Below are 21,630 nucleotides of genomic sequence, written 5' to 3'. Positions count from 1 at the left end.
GATTTCGAAGGACTCTTTTCTACTGGCTCTTGAATGAAATTAGGAATGAAAACTGAAATAAATTCAGCCTGGGAGAGAGCTTTGAACACATTTTCCTAGTCTTTTTAAATATTATACTCGTATATTTCGGGGTCTAACTGACGGCTAATTAACATCTTATATATTCTCTAATGAGGGGCTTTAAGCTTTACCCGGCTTAATAGTGGATCATGGAATCTTTACAACGTATCATCTCTTTGAAGAGTTTCATTATATTTTTTAGGTTGTATAGGTTAGGTTAGGTCTATAGTTTTTTTTAAGTAATCTATACAATAAATTACTTGTTTAAATGCTTCTAAATTTAAATTAAATAAATATTTTTTAAATATAACTAAAGCCTTTCTCATTCTGAGAGAAGTCTGTGCTCAGTAGTGGGCACCGGTTAATCATGATGTTTGAACTTTGTCTATCTAGAGTTTTATATCTTTGTATTAGGTACCTAACGTTATCTCCAAAACAGATGCATAGGTACCTATATTTAACGGTATACGAGTATTCCTACTCACACCTATACACACATACCTACCAAGGTATATGAAATGCAAAACTGACAGCAGAGTTCTGAACAATATGTTGAATTTAGCCTCCGGCTGAAATTTCGCGAATGAATGTGTAATCTAGTACAGAAATTCAGGTCATAAATACAGTGTGCGCCATGTTTTCACAATGTTCTAAAAATAAGCTGCCTTCAAATAAATATTTGAGTGAAATAAATCTGACTCGATTTTACGCTAGCTAATAATAAATTCTGTGAATTCTCAATTTACGAATTTGAAAAGCGCTATGGCGCGAGTATATAAAATTTTATTTTATTTATGTATATTTATTAAACTTATAAAATAAACAGGGTATTTTTTTATAACCACCATAATGACAAATCGGTAAGGTAAATACATAATGGGGCGCCAGCCAGGTAACCTCCCAGTGTGCCTGGATGCTGCTGGTCCCTTTTGGATGCGTCCGAGGGGTAGAGCAGTGTTCGGGCCGGTGCGCCCCGGTAACATGGCTAATAATTTCTCTTCGGAGATATTGTTGGCTATGGCTAATGACCTGGCAGGGGGGGAGGTTTCTCCGCGTGTCCCTCTGACTAGCAGAGGGTACAGTGGACGAAGCGGCGGAAGGGACGCGGGCGACGTGCGCGTCCCAAGGTCGGGGGACGCACTTCGTTGGTGCGTCACGGAGGTGCGGTGCTGGGGACCGAGCAGGTCCCCGGTGGAGGGTCTGCCTCGGCAGACGTCGCTGGCTGGGTCGCGGTTGTTTGCTTCGGCCGTTCCCGTGACCCAGTCGCCAGGCGACGCGCAGTAGCGCCGCTGGGGTTTAGTGGGTATTCCGGTCGCCTCTCGGCCGGCGAGTCCCACATACCCTCCCTCAGCTGGCTGGCTGCCTCACGGCTGGCTGGCTAGCGTCCGGGGGGGATGCGTAAATGCATTCCCCAGCGTCAACAAAAAAAAAAAAAAGGTAAATACATAATACTTAATCTAGCGAGTATGTCAAGAACAATGTGCAGCTGTGTATTAAACCACTAGATGACGCCCGCGATATCAGCGCGTGAATTCAAGTTTTATAATAATCCCGTGGGAAAATTTTAATTTTCCGGGATAAAAAGTAGGCTATATCCGTCCCAGGAATGTAAGCTATCTCTACCAAATAAACGCTCACGACTTCAGCCTCGTGGATTTAGGTTTTTGAAAAATCCTGTGGGAACTCTTTCATTTTCCGGAAAAAAGTAGCTTATGTCCGTTCTCGGGATATAAGCTATTTCTGTTACTTAGACTAGTAGATGGATTTTATGTAAAAGGTAAGGCATCTGCATTACTAGAAAAGACGACATGTATCTACTATTACATACGCGTAATTTCAACCTTCGTTGATTTTCATTGGAAAAATTCCCAGATCGCGCAAGCTTTAATCAAAGTCCATACTCCTTATGAAAATAATGATAGTTGATATTTTTGTTTAAAAGTAGTAGATACCACCATACATAATATATCAGCTATATATCAGCTAGGTAAAGTATACTTACCTGACTCTGAAACAGCGATATTACTAGTAAACAATAGTAAAATTTCCGTTGTTGACTACGTATTGTAGGAAAACCCAGGCTTGTGATTTCCTTGTTTACGCTTTCTCAAGCGGTCGGGGGATAGTTTACCGAGATAACTACGAAATACTATAAAAGCAGATGCATTCATCAGCACAGATACTAAGTACTTAGAACAAAACATGGCTGGTTTTAAGAGTATCACTGCTATCATAGTGCTGGTAAGTAAAATTTAACTTTTCACGGTTTCACGGTTCACAACCGATAGATATATCCAATGGTCTTGGGCACCAAGCTTGTAAGACATCGGCCTCTTATTCAGGGGGTGGGGGGTTCAATTTTGGGCACGAACCTCTAACTTTTCAGAGCTACTTATATGCATTTTAGGCAATAAAACACCACTTGCTTTAACGGAAAAGGAAAATATCATGAAGAAACTTGCATGCCTCTGAGTTCTCCATAATGTTCTCAAAGGTATGTGAAGTCTGCCATACCGTTATTGGCCCGTGCTGATATAATATGAAGCTATAAACTGAATTGACACGATGCGCCTTCAAATACTCTAGTTTAGAAAATTATTAAAAGTTGTTTCACGAGCGAAATAAATGAAGAAAACTAATTTTATCAGGAAAATAACAAAGCCCTCATGAAATTTTTGCCCGAGCGATTTTCTGTGAAACATTCTTCACCAAGATATAAATATTTTTATCGCTTATTTACATTCAATCACTGCGGTCCAGAAGCTATCAATGAAATTCAAACAATGCCTTGGGAATGCAAACGGAACTATATTTAGCCTAACCTTTCAGATCGCCTTATTGGCTGTTTGCTTGGGTCAGAGCGCCCAAGGTGGACCGCACGTGTCTCAAGGCGGCCCTCACCAAAACCAAGGGAGAGCTCGTCGCCAAGTAGAAGAAGAAAATCTAGAGGCAAATGTCGGACCAAATCCTCTAAATCCTATGAATTGGACTACATGCGATGTAACAGTCATACCAAGGATCTCTTGCCACGATTGTAACACTCGCGTCATTTGCAAGCCCATCGGTGGACTTCTGAAGAGCTGCAATGATCCTGCGAGACCTCACTGCAATCTTGGCATCTGTTCAGCTGTACCCAGTCTTGCGTGTGCTTAGGCAATTCAAGAGCATGTAACTTTAGTTCGCGAGAGGTTGACGTGGCAATCGGGGTATGAGGCGAGGGTACGCCCCGCACACCCGCACGTCACCCGCGTCATCCTGCACCGGGTCTGCGCTACTCATCCGAATTACCATGTCGAGTCATCTGTCGCGAACTATAATATGCAGTTAGCCTATGCGTTTCAAATGTGAAGACCATCGATATTTTGAAAAATGTTGAATAATATTAATAATAATCAAAAATTGCTTAATAGAGAATATGTTGATATGTGGAGGATGATCTTTAGAGATTTTCTAAATAAGTGATTGCCATGTTTTGTAGGTTTAAAAAAAAACTAACATAGTAATAAATTAGAGATTGCTCAATTGAGAATACGTTACGTTATGTGGAGGATGTCATTTAAATATGAATGATCTTCAGAGGTTTTTTAAATAAGTGCCTAATTGTCATGTTTTGTAGGTTAAAAAAAACAGTAAAATATAAAGCTATATCTTCTTAGTTCTTAATGGTCTTCATATTGGAAATGCATGGTGGGTATTAGGTATAGGTACGTCTTTTCTTTTGTTATTTCTTAAAAATAATTCAAATAACTACTTACAAAAAGATCATTAATCACTCAAAAGTCAAATCTCAGTAAGTACGTAGGTACCTAGTATAAAGAATAATAAAATTTATTGGGAGATATAAAAATATCATTAAAATTAACTTTCTATAATATGAATTTCATTTATTTTACTTTACAAAACCTATGTCACTACAAATCCTATACTATTTCCTAATTAGTCGAATGAAATTAAATTAAATTGATACTTTTCTGAAGTATTTTATCGTCAAAGTTGGATCTATGTCTTACATTTTCTGACCGTTTATTTTTAATCCAAAGAGTGTAAGGAATTCAATTAGATGAATGTTTGGGTTTAATGAAAATTCCATTTCAACCAGTAACGTCAATGTACTTTCCTAATCTTGCAACCCTTGTCAGACTGTATTTTTGGCTCTAACATGAAGTGGGCGGAAAGTGTGTGTTTAGACTTCACTTATTAATTCTGTTAAGGATTTTATTAAGAGTGTTTACTTGGCAGACTACAAAAAATTAAAAAAAAAACTGCTCAAGTACTAGTTCGACTCATACAGAAACAAAACACTTGTAAAATAGCTTCGGCTGAATCACTGAATCAATCTTGATGAAAGGCAAATGATAACTTGCATCGTGAAGATGACAATAGGATGTATTTTATCTCGGGAAATTACTGAGTAAGTACCTACCTGTTTAATCTTACCTTAATCCACATAGATGAAGGCGCGGGAATAAGTTAGTGTAAATTGGCTGACATACGTACGCAGCACCACACAAATCCCAACACCACTGCTGTGCAATAATTAACAGTGGTGTTGGAATTTGTGTGGTGCTGCGTACCATACAGATTTCGTTGGTTTGGCGGATTATAGCAAATTAAGCTTTTGGTTCCTTGTATATCATGGACTTCCGCAAATAACGCCTGCTTCTATAATACAACAAATAACTCACCTACCTTACTACGTACTAAATCTTAAGAAATGCTTAGATAGCATTAACCTTTTTCTACGACACTACCATTATTAGGTACTACTTATTACATCTATTGTTCACTTTTATCAGCCTCACTTTGTTAGAGACATGCATTCACGACCTCACGAGTTGGTTTGAGGTGTCTACTGTGTATGAAATGAAAGCGGCTATTACGCTGAAACACTCTTGTTTGTTAGCATTGTGTGCATTTAACGTTATGTCACGTTCACGGCCAGGGCCTGAAGGTAGGACAAATATTTGGGGTTCGTAAATATTTGCCATTTTTAAGATCCGTTGTGCTATAGTATAGAACCACATTGATGTCGAAAAACCGTCCAAGTGCGAATCAGACTCGTGCACCGAGGGTTCCGTACTCAGGTATTTTTTCGACATTTTGCACGATTAATAAATAAATGAAAAACTACAATACATAAAAATCTGTTTTAGAATGTGCAGGTAAAGCCATTTCATATGATACCCCACTTATTATAGTTATGTTACTTTGAAAATTGAAAATATTACCTAATGATATTAAGTTGTTCATGGACACACACGACACAGTTTCAATCATTTATTTTTTGTGATGTAACCACAGATTCACGGTTTTCGGATTTTTTCCTACACGTCTTGTGCTATAAAACCTACCTGCCTGCCAAATTTCATGATTCTAGGTCAACGGGAAGTACCCTATAGGTTTTATTGACAGACACGACAGACGAACAGACGGACAGACGGTCAAACGGACAGGTGGACAGACAGACAGACAAACAACAAAGTGATCCTATTAAGGTCCCTTTTTTCCTTTTGAGGTACGGTATTCTTAAAAAAACGTGCATTTTAACAGCGTATACGACTTCGTTTTCTTTTGTTATCGTTAACACTTTTGCACTTTACTATCTTAGTATCTAGTAACGGTCTCTGTTATTATCAGACTACAGAAATTCCTCCTGGTCCTACCTACTAACTGATTTTATTTGTTAGCACAGAGAATTTTTTGTTAGTAACTAATAAAAAGAAAATTAATTTACATTTTTTTTATAGAAAAGAATATTAGCCATGTTAAATGACTAATTTCCCCTTTCCTCACCAACTAAGCGTCAAGCTTGTGCTAGGAGTAGGTACGACAATAGCATCACGGACAAACCGTCGACCTTTCGATTTCCAGTCCACTCCTTTACCGGTTGAGCTATGAAGTTAGTTAGTTAGTAGAACTTTATAGTAGTTCATTAGTTTTGTAATGTACCTACTAAATATCCTTTGTTCGCATAAGGATAGATCCCTCTGATCTGTCTTTTTGAGAATCTGTCCTTATTTGAACAAAGGCTAAAGAGCTTAAGGGTACTGACTACTGACCCTTGATTGAACTTAGTAAACTTAAACACAGTTTGGGATAATTATTTAGGATATCCTGAATTATAAAATTAAATATCATTAAATATCATATTATCATCAAACGCACAAATATATGAAATCTAAGAATGGTCAGAGATCAATTAAAGTCAAATAGTCTAAATCAAAAAATCAAATAGTCAAAACCATCTAAAGCGACAAGGCACAAAGCAAAAGAGATACAAACTTGCTGGCAACCAATACTTGCTGACAAACTTGCTGGTCATAGAGTCATATAAGCACTGCTTACCTCAGTTGAAATTGCTCAATGCTCATTAATTTACTTCCTTAACTAATGCTTACCCTGGCTTTAAACCCTGTGCATGCCACTACTGACAACCCTGTAATAAATTAGAAATTAGCATAAAACGTATTATTAATCAACAGTAAGTATATAAAGTCGATGCTTGTGTGCAAATTGAGCAGCTCACCTCGATATCAGATATATCGTTCAGATTTATATCACATAAAATCTCCATAAAAGCCCTTAATATGGCTCTTGGATACATCTACTTTCTCGTATTTACGGCGCTGGTAAGATTTGTTTAATTTTATAATCAATTATTTATCAATTAAGTACTCAATTAAATTAGTAGCCTAAAGCTGTTGTAAGATAACTCACTTAGAGTTAAATAAATAATTAATTTTTCGAAACAGCTTTAAAAGTTTCATTTAAAAGTTCACTTAGGTAATATTATTTTCACGAGAATTCTTTCTCAACCACAAGCAAACGCAATTCCTTCCCTTGTCTTTTGTCCTCTTGTATTTTGTTATTCACTGCATTTACTTAATTTGTTCATTTTAATAATTTGTTTCTTATTATCAAAATACTAAAAGAATATATTTATAAACATTTTTTTTTCTTTCATTGTTACCAAATTAGTCAATATTATTTAAACTCCACAAAGTCTGAGTCAGTCTTCTTGGCAGAGTTACCATTTACCTAATAAGTACTAAAATTGTTTTTAAAGGTAGCTGTCAACATAATTTTTGCTGATGATTCTCTCCTATCGGATGCCAATCAAATCGATCTTACCGAGAGTGCCTCTCGACAAGCAAGACATGCTCCAGAACCACCTCAAGAGAGACTATTGTTCACTCAAATAACTTCTTGCGATTACTCGTCCACGGTAAGTACTTCTGCGCATCTGAAGTTCTATATCTATCACTGAAAACCACCCTCGCCTAGCCATTGCGTTTTTATCATCCATAAACACAGATCCCTTATCTGTGTCCACGAGCTTTACAATAGTGAGCAGAGCCATCATCATCGCGTGCCTTCTTCGAAACGAAGTTTGGCGATCATCATCCGAAAAGCTTCTCTATTAAAAGCTGCCTCTTTCAACTTCGGGTAACTAAGCCCTTTCCACCCCCTTATATCATCCAACCATTTGCGTCTTTGGCGACCTTGAGCTCTTTTGCCTGCAATTCTCCCTTCCAACACTAATCTTGGGAATGAGAATTGTCCTCCTCTCTGTAAATGCCCAAAGGAAGCGAGCTTCCATCGCATGATGGTAGACATGAGTTCTCTCTCTTTGTGGACCAATTCCAGTACCTTGAGCAGAGTACAATAGCGAATAGAGTACCTAGATAGGTTGGTTTAAAACTACAACCTTCAAACTTCAGTGCAATGGCTAGGACTGCTGTAGAATCTCACTAATCCGGCACTTCAATAACCTGTCACATCCAATAATCCGGCACCCTCCGCGCAAATCAAAGAGTTTTTCAACACGGCTTTTTCAAATACCCAAATCCATGCGGACGAAGTTGCGGGCAGCTAGTTATAAATTATATCGGATCGTAGTATCATGGACTTGACTGATTTCAGCAGATAGGCGCAATCTACAATTTATATAGTGGATCTGTACTAAAGTCATTACCATATATAAAAGTATCTACGGTCATTACTAAAACTAAATATTTCCAGCCTGGTCGCTACTGCGAAAGCTGCACACAGGCTGTTCGGTGCCTGCCCAGTGGCAATGGAATTGCTCGTACTTGCTGGGGATTCTTTCCGTATTGTAACGGGGGCTACTGTTCCTTCATCCCTGGCCCTGCCTGCAACGCCACGACTACCGAATAAACAGAGAATAGGACCTACTCGCTACACTACTCAGTGAGTTTATGTTGTAGAGTATTAACCAGTTAAGGCTAGCCTTAGTTTTATTGTAACTAAACAATAAAATTTAACAAATACATGTTTAATATTTAATTTTCCTACCTTTTATTTTTACCCGTGAGGAAAATCCGTCATAGATACCACCAGCGAGGGGGAAAACAGTGGTTATGTAGGACTCCTACCGACTAAAAACCTCACGAAGTTCCATCCCACCGCTCTGACGAGCGACGGAGCGTAAGGGACCGACAACGTTTCGTCACTTAGCCAGCGGATGTCGGCCTCAGTAGACCCACCACTGGGACACTACGTGCCCCCAAACACCGTTGGAGGCATGCTGGAACCACAACACACCAACCAACCTGAGGACTACAGTTTGAACGACGGGCCGCCCCGTGTCCATCATCCACAGCTAGATGAGTGATCATTCGTTGAGTAATTCTTTTTGTTTCAGATCTTTCAATTAAGGAACATTATATCAATACAAAGGCATGAATAAAACAAGAATATAACATTGGTTCTTTTAATTTATTTAAATAAATACCTACGATGTGTTATAAATATCCATTTTTAGCTTAGCAGACAATGGAAAGAGAGCTATAGTCTAAAGTTTTAATTGTAATCCCTAGGTAATTCAGGATTCAAGGATTCATAGATAATATTGACTTTAAAAAAAGTTAAAATAAGTATCACGTTTTAAAAGTTAAAATGGATTAAAAAGTATAAAATAAAAAATGCTATGAAAATACTTGTAAGATTTAATCCCAAACAAAAATATTGTATCTGAATAATAAGGCCCATTTCCTTTCAAAAATCTTCGGCGTTGGAGCAAAATTATTATGACCAAGTGTTTGCTAGAGTGTAGACTCGATTAATGGAACCATACAGTTTTACAAGGTATAGGTATCTTCTTGGACCACCTTCAAGCTGTCATCGCAGTCCTAGGGATCCTGCTAAAATGTATTGTTTAAATAATTTATATCCTAATAATAATAATTAATTATACTTATCTCGGAACATTACTGAGTAGGTAGGTACCCACTGTTTAAAACCTTAATCCACATAGATAAAGTTGTGGACATAAGCTAGTGTAAATTGGCTGAACTATTATTATTACTATTGTGGAAATTGTCCTCGAAAATCGCGGTTCTGGCTTTGTTGGCGATCGCTGCATCTCTCTCTCTGCGCCATATTCCTCATTGGTGAGGATCGTCCCATTATCATACTAATCCATATCCCTACTCCATACTTAGTACTTATTATAAATGTGAAAGTGTGTCTGTCTGTCCGTCTGTCTGTCTGCTACATTTTCACGGTCCAACAGTTTAACAGATTTTGATGAAAGGTACAGAGTTAGCTTACATCCTGGGAAAGGACATAGGCTACTTTTTATCCCAGAAAATTATAGAGTTCCCACGGGATTCTTACGGGTCCTTAGTTTTTGAGCGTCAGCGTTGAAGGGTTTTTGTAATGGCGGCCCACGGCCAAAAATTTATGAACTACCTAATAAAGTGAATAATCAAATACTAACCAAGTAAACGAAATAAATCACGACAAATAACTAATATAGTGTTTGGGAGAAATAAACGTTACTAAATGGATTATGTCTATCATTTCATCGAGGAACCTGGCTACGATTTAACACTTGTGTCCCGCAAATTGGCATAGGCAACCTTGGGACAATAATGCGGTGGATCCCAGATCCTTCCGCATACGACTCAACTAAGAGAACGAGATATAAGTACCCTGAGGTAACGGCAATTTTTTTATTCAAATACAAGTCAGCCCTTGACTGCAATCTCACCTGTTATAGTAAGCAATGATGCAATCTAAGATTAAAGCGGGCTAACCTGGAAGGAGTATGGCAGTGTTTATTAAACCCCTCTGGTTTCTACATACCAGAATACCGGAACGCAAAATTGTTTCACAGCACGGTTTTGCCCGTAGGGTGGTAACTAGCCACAGCTGAAGCCTCCCAGGAGACAATAAATGAGATTTAAAAATTATAAAATTCCAAACCCTTGCCGGGAATCGTACCCGGGACCTCTCATTAATAAGACCGCAACGCTTATCAGATGTTAGTGATAATAACTCGGACCTGGCGGCGCGGCTGCTTAACGTGCTCTTCGAGGCACGGGGGAAACGAAAATGACAAATTCAAAACTACAGCCTGCCACCCATCAAGTTACCGAGCGGGATCATCGTTGCTTAACCTGTGTGATCGTATGATTTGTATGACATGCGCTGTCACAACTAGGCCACATGTCCCTCTCTACATACACTATTTATCTAAATATATAAAGGCTTTTCCTCGTCCTTCCATATACGTATATTACTCGCAATTGCTTTATTCCGGCCTGGACAGTAAAGTACTATTTTTAACCCCCGACCCAAAAAGAGGGGTGTTATAAGTTTGACGTGAGTATCTGTCTGTGGCATCGTAGCGCCTAAACTAATGAACCGATTTTAATGTAGTTTTTGTTGTTTGAAAGACGGCTTGATCGTGAGTGTTCTTAGCTAAAATCCAAGAAAATCGGTTCAGCCGTTTGAAAGTTATTAGCTCTTTTCTAGTTACTGTAACCTTCACTTGTCGGGGGTGTTGTTTTTTAATTCACACTTTTATCACCAATTTTTAAAGATACAAGTGTAAATTAAAAATTTATAACACCCCCGACGATCCAAAGTATTTGAGTTTTCCAAAACATCATTTTCAAATAAATAATTATGTATTTAGGCAACGTCCATCTTGACAGCTTGACATTTGTCTATTGACATAATATTATGAACCTAACGGTTATATAACCTTCTTTTCTACAAGAAAACTAGAAAAGAGCTGATAACTCTTAAACGGCTGAACCAATTTTTTTAGATTATAGCTAAGAACACTCTCGATCAAGCCACCTTTCTAACAAAAAAAACTAAATTAAAATCGGTTCATTCGTTTAGGCGCTACGATGCCACAGACAGATACACAGATACACAGATACACAGATACACAGATACACAGATACACAGATACACAGATACACAGACACACAGATACACAGATACACACGTCAAACTTATAACACCCCTCTTTTTGGGTCGGGGGTTAAAAATAATACATGACTAACACTTCACGTTGTTCCTAATAATTTACTTCGAGTTAGATATTCTTACTGAATCCGGAACTAGCTACCTCTTGTATAACATTTGTGTACATATTTGTATAACATCAGTGGATATAATGGGGGGATATAATTTTTATCTACTGCCCATGCTAGCCGGGCAGGGGTGTATATTAGGAAAACGTAAACAAATAACTAACCTGCCTTACTGCGTATAAGTCCTAAAGAAAAGCTTAGATAGCATTTATCCTTTCTACGACACTACCATTATTAGATACTACATCTATTGTTCACTTTTATCAGCCTCACTTTGTTAGAGACATGCATCACGACCTCACGAGTTGTTTTGCCCCATTGTGTATGAGATGAATGTAGTGTGCTTAGGTATATTTATATGAAATGAAAGCGACTATTGCGCTGAAACATTCTTGTTTGTTAGCATTGTGTGCGTTTAACGTAATCTCACGTTCACGGCCAGGGCGTGGGATGGACAAATATTTGAATTTCGTAAATATTTGCCACTTTTTAGACCCGATGTTATGTATTTTATGTCGAAAAATTAACGTGTTATTTAACCGCTTTAATTATAATATACGACTTCATCTTGTTATACTATGATTAACACTTTTAGGATCCCGGACCTCAAAAGGAAGAAAGGAACCCTTTTAGGAGCACTTTATTGTCTGTCTATCTCTCACGATCTTTTTTCTTGGGGACGCGTGAAGGTGTCAAGTTGAAATTAATATGAAATCATAGATATGTTATGAAATACTCAAGTCTACAGTCTTTTGGAGCTTTGAAAAAATCAAACTACTGTGCCAACGTAATCAAAAGATACAAACTTATATTTATACACGTAACTTTTCAAGCTACGGAACCCTAGGTGAGGGAGTCCGACTCGCACTTTGTCGGTTTTCTAATCTAATAACGGTCTCTATGGCCACAATATGGCTCACTGTAACCAATCCTTGCACTTACTGATTTTATTTGTTAGTACCTAACTAAATGAAAATTAATCAGTTTTGTAATGCACTAAAAAGCTTGGGCACTTATTATCCAAGCTTTTTAGTACATGACTAAAACGGAAAATTATTTTACTGACTTGACTGAAAACTTAAACGGTGACTAACAATTGTACCTACCTATTAAATTAAAATAAACGGGCAGTGTTTTATTTTTTTGCGACAATAAATTGAATTAGTATAAACTCTAACCAATCTACTTAAATGAATTTTGTAAAGTTAGACACAGTTTAAGTACGAAATCCTGAACTATACTACTAAAAAGAGCCTCAATAGCTCAACCGGTAAAGGAGTGGACTGAAAACCGAAAGGTCGACGGTTCAAACCCTGCCCGTTGCACTATTGTCGTACCTACTCCTAGCACAAGCCTGACGCTTAGTTGGAGAGGAAAGGGGAATATTAGTCAATTAAGAGGATCATTGTCAACGATCCCCCGTCGATTTCCTACGTATGATATTATTGTTCTCATCTCTATCTGCCCTGGTTCGTGTATTCTCGGTTCCTAGATCGGTGCATTTGTGATAACCAATTCTAATTGCTGTGATTGGCTGAATTTACCATGTTCTTGCTGCGACAGTGAGTTTGAGCCACTAGCGGAACAATGTTAGCCGGTCAGAAATGATTGCAATTAGTCAACCTGTATGACGTCCGTGTTCTGTTTTTGATTACAAAAAAGAAAAAATTGTTGTTGCAATCATCAATTTTAGCAAATAGTGAAAGAGAGTCGACCAATCAGAGGTCACAACTACCGTCACACTTTCTGTGAAACTATGGCAGTAGGCTTACCGAGTAATGAAAACAATTTTTCATTCTGTAATGTCATGTGGCAAGTAGGGTTGCCACCTGCCTCTTTTTGATTTACAGGCTACCACCATCAAAAATACGGGGTTTAGATTTGAAGAAATTTAAAAATTTGAAGTATTTGAAGAAATAGGCGGTGGTTCTCTCTGAAATGCATGGAAAGCCTATTTAGATATTTCAGTTTATTTGTAAGTTTTGTATTTTTTCTCTGTATGTTGCCGTGTCTTGATTGGTGAACTGTGTTTGCAATGTGATTTTAAATAAAAGATTTATTTATCTAAATAGCTTTTAAAAACTCTAGTTTTGTAAAGCAAAATGTTATACATTTCATGCATACAATCTTTGCATTTTAACTTAAATTTACATTTAACTTGTGATTCCACCTTCACAGTATCAATACTATGGCCGTAGCCAGGAATCGATTTCGGGAGAGGTTTTATCAGGGCCGGAACTGAATCCTGTCATGAGGAAAATAACATTCGCTCAACTTTATGGGCTAATTACCTGGTTAGTGGAATTTCGCCTTTCAATTTGACAGTGGGATAAAATACAACAATAAAAAAGCGCGAGCGCAGTGAGCGTAAGTGTTTTTGGTTCAATTACAGAAAGAATTAAAGTGAAAGGGAAACGAGTTTAGCCATAGCAAGATTTTATTTTTAAAGCTCCCTATCCATACTAATATTACAAATACGACAGTATATCTATTTGCCTATCTATTTGTTACCCTTTCACGGCCCATCTTCTTTACCAAAATTTTGGTACTTACTATTCAGAGGTAACTTGCATCCCAGACATAAACTTTTTAGCCCGGAAAATCCCCCACGGAATTTTTAAAACTCTAAATTCATGCAAACGAAATTGCGGGGCTTACACCAAGTAATACAAATTCAAAGCGCGAGTGAAGTGAGCGCGAAATGTTTGATATATTTCCAAAAAAAAATTGGTAAGCAAATGCAAGAAATAGTGTAAGTATTATTTTAGGCTTAGGTTTTTGACGGCTTCCCAGGCGCAGTCGCCATTTCTAAATTTCTGGTCTGGTGGGAGGCTTCGGTCATGGCTAGTTATATGGTTAGTATGGCCCTAACGGCCAAGAAATTAGACTGCATCATCACTTACCACTAGAAAAGATTAAAGTCACAGGCTAACTTGTATAAAAAAAGGCTAACATCCTCAAACCAAGCCCCGCCGCCTTGGCTACGACCATGATCAATATCGAGTGGGTTTCGGCTACGCATTGCCGCAAAAGGAAAATATTCTTTCTACTGGACATAACGTCAGTGTTCGGTTTCGCCAGCCAAGTGCGAGTCAGACTCACGCACCGAGGGTTCCGATTCGGGTATTTTTTTCGACATTTTACACGAGAAATCAAAAACTGTTATGCATTAAAAAAAATATGCATAAAAATAAATAAAAATCTGTTTTAGAATGAACAGGTAAAGCCCTTTCATATGATAACCCACTTGATATATGTAGTTATCTTACTTTGAAAATTGAAAATACTAATATTTGTTCATGAACACATGACAGACGGATAGAAGGACAGATGGACAGACGGACAGACGGAAAGACAGACAGACTGATAGACAACGAAGTGATCCTATAAGAGTTCTTTTTGCTTTTGAGTTACGGAACCCTAAAAATATTTAGTTTTATTTGCCCCGTATTTTATTTTCATAATTACCGGTTTCTCTATCCTGACATACGGGGTAACCAGTAAAATACGGGGCCTCTGGCAACCCTATTCGGAAAACACTGTCACATTCAAGTTAATGTCAAATATTTTGTTTTCAATTACAGAAAGCTGCATCAATCATTATTACAATATTTTCTTTGTTGTGATTGGCTGAATTTTTGAGTTTCAGCCAATAAACAGACTGTTTGCCAATTAAACGTCATAACAATATAAATGCCAGAAAGTTTAACCAAATAAAACAAACTTAATGAGAACCTAGTGAGAATGCAAACGGCACACAATTTATAATACATATTATGTTAGTCGTATATAATAGATATTATAGTAGTCGTTCACTTTGGTAATAGTCAGATTGTCATCAGTAAAATTGATATTGGTCGATGTATCGTAAATTATTGTTTCGGTGACAAATATTTTTATTATCTATTTATCTTTGAACAGAATGGAATAGAATGAAATGGGATGGAATACAATGATAAATTTTTATTCCTGTAAACTTTTAGGTAAACTTCAAAGTGTTTTTGGATGGTCAGAAAAATTTACCACTGGTTCGGAATGCCGTTCCTACGTTTTCTAGGGTTTCGTACCTCAAAATGAAAAACGGAACTCTTATAGGATCACTTTGTTGTCTATCTCTCTGTCTGTCGTGTGTGTCAAGAAAACCTCTAGGGTACTTCCCGTTGACTCAAAACCATGAAATTTGGCAGGTAACCTAACTGCGTAATTTTGGGTAGTTTTTTTAATCGATAAAGAAAGTTTGCGACATTGTTCAATAAAAAATTTGGATTCCAACTCCTCAATCCTGATGTTGCAGGGGACCTGACTACTAAAGCTAATGGGATTTAAAAAGTGTCGATTATTAATTGATATTGAAGGTATCTATACCAAGTAAACACTTTGTCGTTGACCTCAACCCTGATGCTGTAAGAAATTGCATTCCTAAATCCTGGTGATCCCTCGGGATTTGAAAAGGATAATCCGTTTAAATATTCTTACGTGATACAGAAACAAGTTGCATCCCGGGGACGGGCTATTACGGAGAGGCAACTTTTGTTCTGGGAAATGAAAGGATCGGGATTTTTAAAAACCTAAATCCACGCGAGCGAAACTGCGGGCATTAGCTAGTTGTAAATATATTTAGAAGCTACTATAAGATAATAGATAAGGTACTTATTTCCTTATATTTTTATTGTATGGCAGCGCGCGGTTTTAAATTATAAATTGCACGTCCTGTCCTTTTCTGTAATACATTTTTTTCTCAATATCTACCGCTTTATCTCATAGCAAGAGTCCGTAAGACATAATACAGTGAAAATAGGCAAAATATACAATTTTTGCAGTTTCCACGTCAGTACCTGTCGAATTTTTCTAACAGTGTAAGCAGCAGAGCTGAGTTTACCATCAAGTGTTGATATGTGGGTGTTCCATAGAAGCTTTGCATCTAACATTATACCGAGAAACACGGGGTTCTCCTTTACTTTCAACATAAGATTATTTATCAATGAATTTATGTCATTTAAGGTCCTGGTATTGGGCAGTGTGAATTCAACACACTTAGATTTCTTTGCATTTGGAAGTAAATTGTTAGCAATAAATCAGAGAGTGACCTGTGATATGGCATTACATATAGTATACATTGTCAAAAATTATAATATTAAAGCTGTGCGTATTGCGTGAGGAATAGGTTGCAAGAGAGTTGCAACTTGCAGGGTTTGATGCATACGCTATTGCCAGCAAACATGAGACATATTTTTATCTACAGGCAACGTCTGAGTAGGTAACGCATACGTCTAACGCAAGTTGAAATGTATTTAGTTAGACCTATCGACAAGTTTGGAGTCGGGTGCAGTCTAAATGTGGCCCGTGTGTTTAGACTGTCCGTTTCTGTCAGTTTCACGTGTCGTCCCCCGCACTTCACCACCCCGCTTGCACAAATCGAGACAGCACGAAATTTTCAAGATTTCTGGGTGTAATTTCTGGTTTTCGTAGTTCCCACATAATTATAACAATATAAAATATATAACGATAATTTTTTTACTACATAATATTCATTAAATTTTCTAGGTCTGTGGTTTTTCCAAATTTCATTAAATTGCTTCGTTGTCTAGAAAAACGAGCACAAAGTTGGGCCTTTTTTTAAAGAAAAATACAAATCTTTGAGCCCCTGTAATTTTAAAACTACATATTTTTAGAAAAATCTAAAACACCACAGACACAGATATTAGTTTCTAGACTATGTCTGCAAAATTTCATGGACTTTGGTTGCTTAATATTCAAATGAAATGGGAACTACGATTGTATGGAGTAAGTGACGGAGAGAGCTCTGTTAACATGGCTAATATTCTTTAAAAAAAAAAACTACTACTAACCATGACATTGTTAACTTTTCAAATTATCGTCAAATGCAACAAATGCATCTGAAGCGATAAGGTAGCAAACAATACAAACTTGGTGACAACCCTGCAATAAATTAGAAATTAGCATAAAACGTACTATTAATCCACAGTATATAAAGTCGTTGCTTCAGTGCAAATTCAGCAGCTCACCTCGACATCAGCAGAACGAACTTTATAATTAAACCAACACATTAAAATCTCCATAAAAGTCCTCAAGATGGCTCTTGGAAACATCTGCTTTCTCTTTTTCACGGCGCTGGTAAGATTTGTTTAATTTTTCAATCCATTAGGTAAGTATATTCATTAAATTAGTTAAAGCAGCCTACATTGTAAGATACTGGCCTACCTACTTATAACTAAACAATTAATTTTCTGATAGCTTTAAAAGTTTCATGAAATTCTAGGGCCCATCATTTAGGTATGATAAAAGCTGTGATAGCCTTGTGGTTAGAACGTCCGCCTCCTAATCGGAGGTCGGGGGTTCGATCCCGGGCACGCACCACTAACTTTTCTATCACTTGCTTTAACGGTGAAGGAAAACATCGTGAGGAAACCTGCATGCCTGAGAGTTTTCCATGTTCTCAAGGGTGTGTGAAGTCTGTCAATCCGCATTGGGCCAGCGTGGCAGACTATGGCCTAAACCCTTCTCATTCTGAGAGGAGACCCGTACTCAGTAGTGGGGCGGAAATGGGTTGACATGTAAATAAGTCTTCTCGGCAGAATTTCCAATAACCTAATACTATAATTTGTTTTTATAGGTAGCCGTCAACATAATTTTTGCTGATGATTCTCTCCTATCGGACGCCGATCAAATCGACCTTACCGAGAGTGTCTCTCGACAAACAAGACAAGCTCTAACTCCTTGCAACTACACTGCTACGGTGAGTACCTTACCTACAGCCTGCCCGCATACAAAGTTCTACATCACTGAAAGCCATCCCGAGGATAGCTTTCTTATTATCCACGAGCTTTACAATAGTGCAACGGCTAGAGTTTGAAACTACAACCTTTCGAACTTCAAACCTTGTCCTGAACCGGACTGTAAGAATGCCGTAAAGGCCGTATGGATAATATAAGTACCTATAGCTCAGCGGCGTGCAGGTCATAGAGGCATAAAAACGCTGCTTGCCCTGATTCATATAGTTCACTGCTCATTTTTCATCATGACCGCTAGTAAATAGGCAACTACCTAACTTATGCCTACCCTGGCTATAGACCCTGTGCACACAACTGCTATAGCTCTATAAGCTGAGATAGCCTACCCCTTCCAGGTTAGCTGGTTTCCATCTTAGACGGCATTATCACTTACCACCAGGTGAGATTGCGGTGACTTGTATCTGAATAAAAATAAAAAAGGGCGTCTGTACAAAAGTCATTACTAAGAGCTAAATATTGTTAGCCTGGTTCCTACTGCGCAAGCTGCAGACAGGCTGTTCGGTGCCTGCGCAACGGCAATGGAATTGTGCGTCGTTGCGGGGGATTCTTGCCGTACTGCAACGGTGGTCGCTGTTCCTTCACCGCCGGCCCTGCCTGCAACGGCACTACCACTGGCTAAACGGGCAATGAGAGTTGCTCGCTACGCTGTCCCAGTAAGTTTATTAATTTTATTTATTCGTCCGCGTGGATTTAGGTTTTTTTTAATCCCGTAAGAACTCTTTGATTTTCTGGGATTAAAATTTGTCTATGTCAGTTTCCGGGATGCAAGCTACCTCTATACCAAATTTAATATGAATCGGTTTAACGGATAGGCCTTTAAAAATCCCATGGGAACTCTTTGATTTTCCAGGGTAAAAAGTAGTCTATGTCCTTCCCTGGGATGTAATCTAACTCTGTATCTTTCATCAAAATCGGTTCAACTGTATTCAAAAATTACTAATTACATACAATACCATAATTTTGAACACTTACTATTTTATTGATATTCATACCATCAATACCAATTGATCGTTGATTATTGTATCGTTTTTGTTTCAGATTCCACAAGAAAATAAACAACGCAACGAATTTATCCATTTTCACTAGATTTTTTTGTATAATGATCCTATTCTTTTATTAAAATATCTACTGAAATATTAGCTTAATAATGGTTTTACTCAATAATGAATTGCCTTATAATTTAATCAGGGAACATTTATATCACATACAAAAGCACAAATAAAACAAGAATGTAATGGTGGTTTAAATTTATTTACAATAAATAAGACCCTACTTTAATAAATAGATAAATACTTACGATGTCTTAGAAATATCCATTATTTAGCTTTAAAGACAATGGAAAGAGAGCTACAGTATATAAAATTTAAAAATTATTATCTTTAGAGTGGTCTCCGAAGGTTTCTAGTTTATTGTCCAAGTTTATTAAAGATTCATAGATTACATTGACTCTTTTATGTCAAAGCTCAAAAGTTAAAAGACAATATTATACTTAAAATAGTAATTTATGAAACTATTGCATAACAAGGGTTACTAAAACATGAGTGGGAGTTTATAATGCGAGCCGTAGGCGAGGTTTTTATAGAAAACTGTTTTGATAGCTAGTGAAGTGCAGTTTCATACACTACTTTATCTAAACTCACATCTTATTTAACTTTAAATGCAAATAAAAAAATCATGGTACCGAAAACATATTTTTTTAAGTTTTTCTTGGAAAGTAATATTTTTTTCTTAATAATGCACGTGTCATTAGGGTTCTCTTTTTGAATTCACAATTAGGATTTTAAGATATGAGCGTAGATAAAAGATTCTACAAAATCATTAAAAATAGTCATTTATTTGTCAAACACAGCTAATTCTAGTCAGTTAGAGACAACTGTTTGATATGTTAGATAATGGATAAAATTTAAATTATCACGACTTTTCAGTTGTTTATAAATATGAAAGATTGTTCAATTACAGTTGAGATTTTTTGGGATTTTGACATACTTATACATTGTAACATCAAGTAACATTTAGTAATATTTGTAATTTACCTATATGATATTAAAAATAGATGATAAACAGTAGACACCCACTTTGCGATTGGCAACATAATCTTCTAGTAGTCGTATATATCTTAAAAATATCATCGATCGATCTGTTAGTCATAAACCGGCCATTGTCGTTTTCTTAATAATTAATAGATATAATTACTATCGAAAAAAATCTTAACCGCTAGCTTAATTTATGTTAAAAGTTCAATGGGGCATGAACCCTAAGTTTACCCTAAGTTCCTTTTTTTCAAATAATTAATATAGGTAGGTACCCCATTTTATTGTCAATTTTGCATGTTCCCACTTTCTTCAAAATTCTTTATATTCAACTATCAATATCAAAGCAATTGTTTTTATATTATGGACGACGCATTGGTCGAAGCCCTCCAATGTTGAAAACAACTAAACCAACCTATGCAAATTTTGTTTCTAATTTGATGTAGCTAGGCTTCGACCAAGCTGAGGGCCCGTTCCTTCCTCAGCTTGCAATGGCATAGCTACTGATTCTTACGACGACTCGGAAGGCTGCTATTGCGGTAAGCCTTCCGTAGAAGAATATTATCTACAGCGGGAAGCAGCAAGTATCGTTTGCCGGACGAGTGATAAGGAACTTTTGATGACCTAAAGTAGTAGAACTTAGAATTGTCCTTGCTCTGCCAGCGGTTCTTGGCTAAAGTGTCCGGATAGTTAAGTAGCAGTGGAGACTGGGGGAGAGGTGCGTTAGGAAGGTCGTTGTTTAGCGGTCGGTGGAGGTACCGGCCGGTCGGGTGCGTGTGAGCAGGTACTGGCGGCGGCGGTATGTCGGTGTCGTCTGAATCGATGGGTGTGTCAGCTTCGGAATCAGAGAGATATTCCCTACGAAGAGCAAAAGAATTTGTTTATTAAAAAAAAAATTGGCGCCTTGATCCAGTCAGCCACAAGCCGAACGGGCCAAGAGGTGCAAATATGAAAACCTCGATGAAAGCACTGAAAGATTCATATTTGTGCCTTTTGGCGTGGAGACCTTGGTGTCGTAGGGCCCTGAGACTCGAGCTGTTTTGAAGAAATTTCAAAAAAGGTTATAGAGTCCACCAGGAACCCAAAAGCTGGCAGTTACCGTGGACAAAGAATTAGTTTCGCCATCCAAAGAGACAATGCTGCCACCATCTCGGGTACAATGCTTCGCTTCGGTGGTCTCAATGACGTTTTCGATTTATTTATTTTTTTAAATACTAGCCGATGCCCGCGACTTCGTCCGCGTGGATTTAGGTATTTCAAAATCCCGTGGGAACTCTTTAATTTTTCCGGGATAAAAAGTAGCCTATGTGCTAATCCAGGATTTTATCTATCTGCATTCTGAATTTTAGCCAAATCCGTCCAGTGGTTTTTGCG

General features: G+C 37.5%; 4 protein-coding genes and 1 long non-coding RNA gene across 6 annotated transcripts in view; 3 read left to right on the top strand and 2 right to left on the bottom strand.

The window, feature by feature from the left end:
- Positions 1-2,174: 2,174 nt before the first annotated feature.
- Positions 2,175-3,239, top strand: LOC123873962. Its single transcript, XM_045919083.1, has 2 exons — positions 2,175-2,301; positions 2,890-3,239. The coding sequence occupies exons 1-2, from the start codon at positions 2,263-2,265 to the stop codon at positions 3,211-3,213; spliced, it is 363 nt and encodes a 120-aa protein (XP_045775039.1). The 5' UTR covers positions 2,175-2,262; the 3' UTR covers positions 3,214-3,239.
- A 3,295-nt stretch (positions 3,240-6,534) lies between these two features.
- On the top strand, positions 6,535-8,785 carry LOC123873963. 2 transcript variants are annotated; one of them, XM_045919085.1, is made up of 4 exons: positions 6,535-6,689; positions 7,127-7,285; positions 8,083-8,271; positions 8,726-8,785. In XM_045919085.1, exons 1-3 carry the CDS (start codon positions 6,648-6,650, stop codon positions 8,236-8,238), a joined length of 357 nt encoding a protein of 118 aa, XP_045775041.1. In that variant the 5' UTR covers positions 6,535-6,647; the 3' UTR covers positions 8,239-8,271; positions 8,726-8,785. The 2 variants fall into 2 exon arrangements, with proteins under 2 accessions (XP_045775041.1, XP_045775040.1); XM_045919084.1 differs by lacking the exon at positions 8,726-8,785 and having other exon boundaries at positions 8,083-8,367.
- Positions 7,156-18,171, bottom strand: LOC123873967. The gene is made up of 2 exons (XR_006797812.1): positions 18,109-18,171; positions 7,156-7,186 (listed from the first exon to the last, which is right to left on the bottom strand). It is a non-coding gene; the product is annotated as an uncharacterized LOC123873967 (long non-coding RNA).
- Positions 17,402-19,461, top strand: LOC123873965. Its single transcript, XM_045919087.1, has 4 exons — positions 17,402-17,549; positions 18,049-18,171; positions 18,690-18,879; positions 19,265-19,461. The coding sequence occupies exons 1-3, from the start codon at positions 17,508-17,510 to the stop codon at positions 18,843-18,845; spliced, it is 321 nt and encodes a 106-aa protein (XP_045775043.1). The 5' UTR covers positions 17,402-17,507; the 3' UTR covers positions 18,846-18,879; positions 19,265-19,461.
- Positions 19,321-21,630, bottom strand: part of LOC123873966 — a 17,336-nt gene continuing 15,026 nt past the window's right edge. The window contains exon 14 of the mRNA XM_045919089.1: positions 19,321-21,114. Within this exon, the coding sequence (XP_045775045.1) occupies positions 20,757-21,114 (358 nt within the window). The 3' untranslated portion in view covers positions 19,321-20,756. The remainder of the gene's footprint in view (positions 21,115-21,630) is intronic.

The sequence above is a fragment of the Maniola jurtina genome, chromosome 17 (genome assembly GCF_905333055.1).
Source record: "Maniola jurtina chromosome 17, ilManJurt1.1, whole genome shotgun sequence".
NCBI classification, from domain to species: Eukaryota; Metazoa; Arthropoda; class Insecta; order Lepidoptera; family Nymphalidae; genus Maniola; species Maniola jurtina.
The sequence above is the reverse complement of the archived record's forward strand: the minus strand, read 5'-3'. Positions and strand labels throughout refer to the sequence as shown.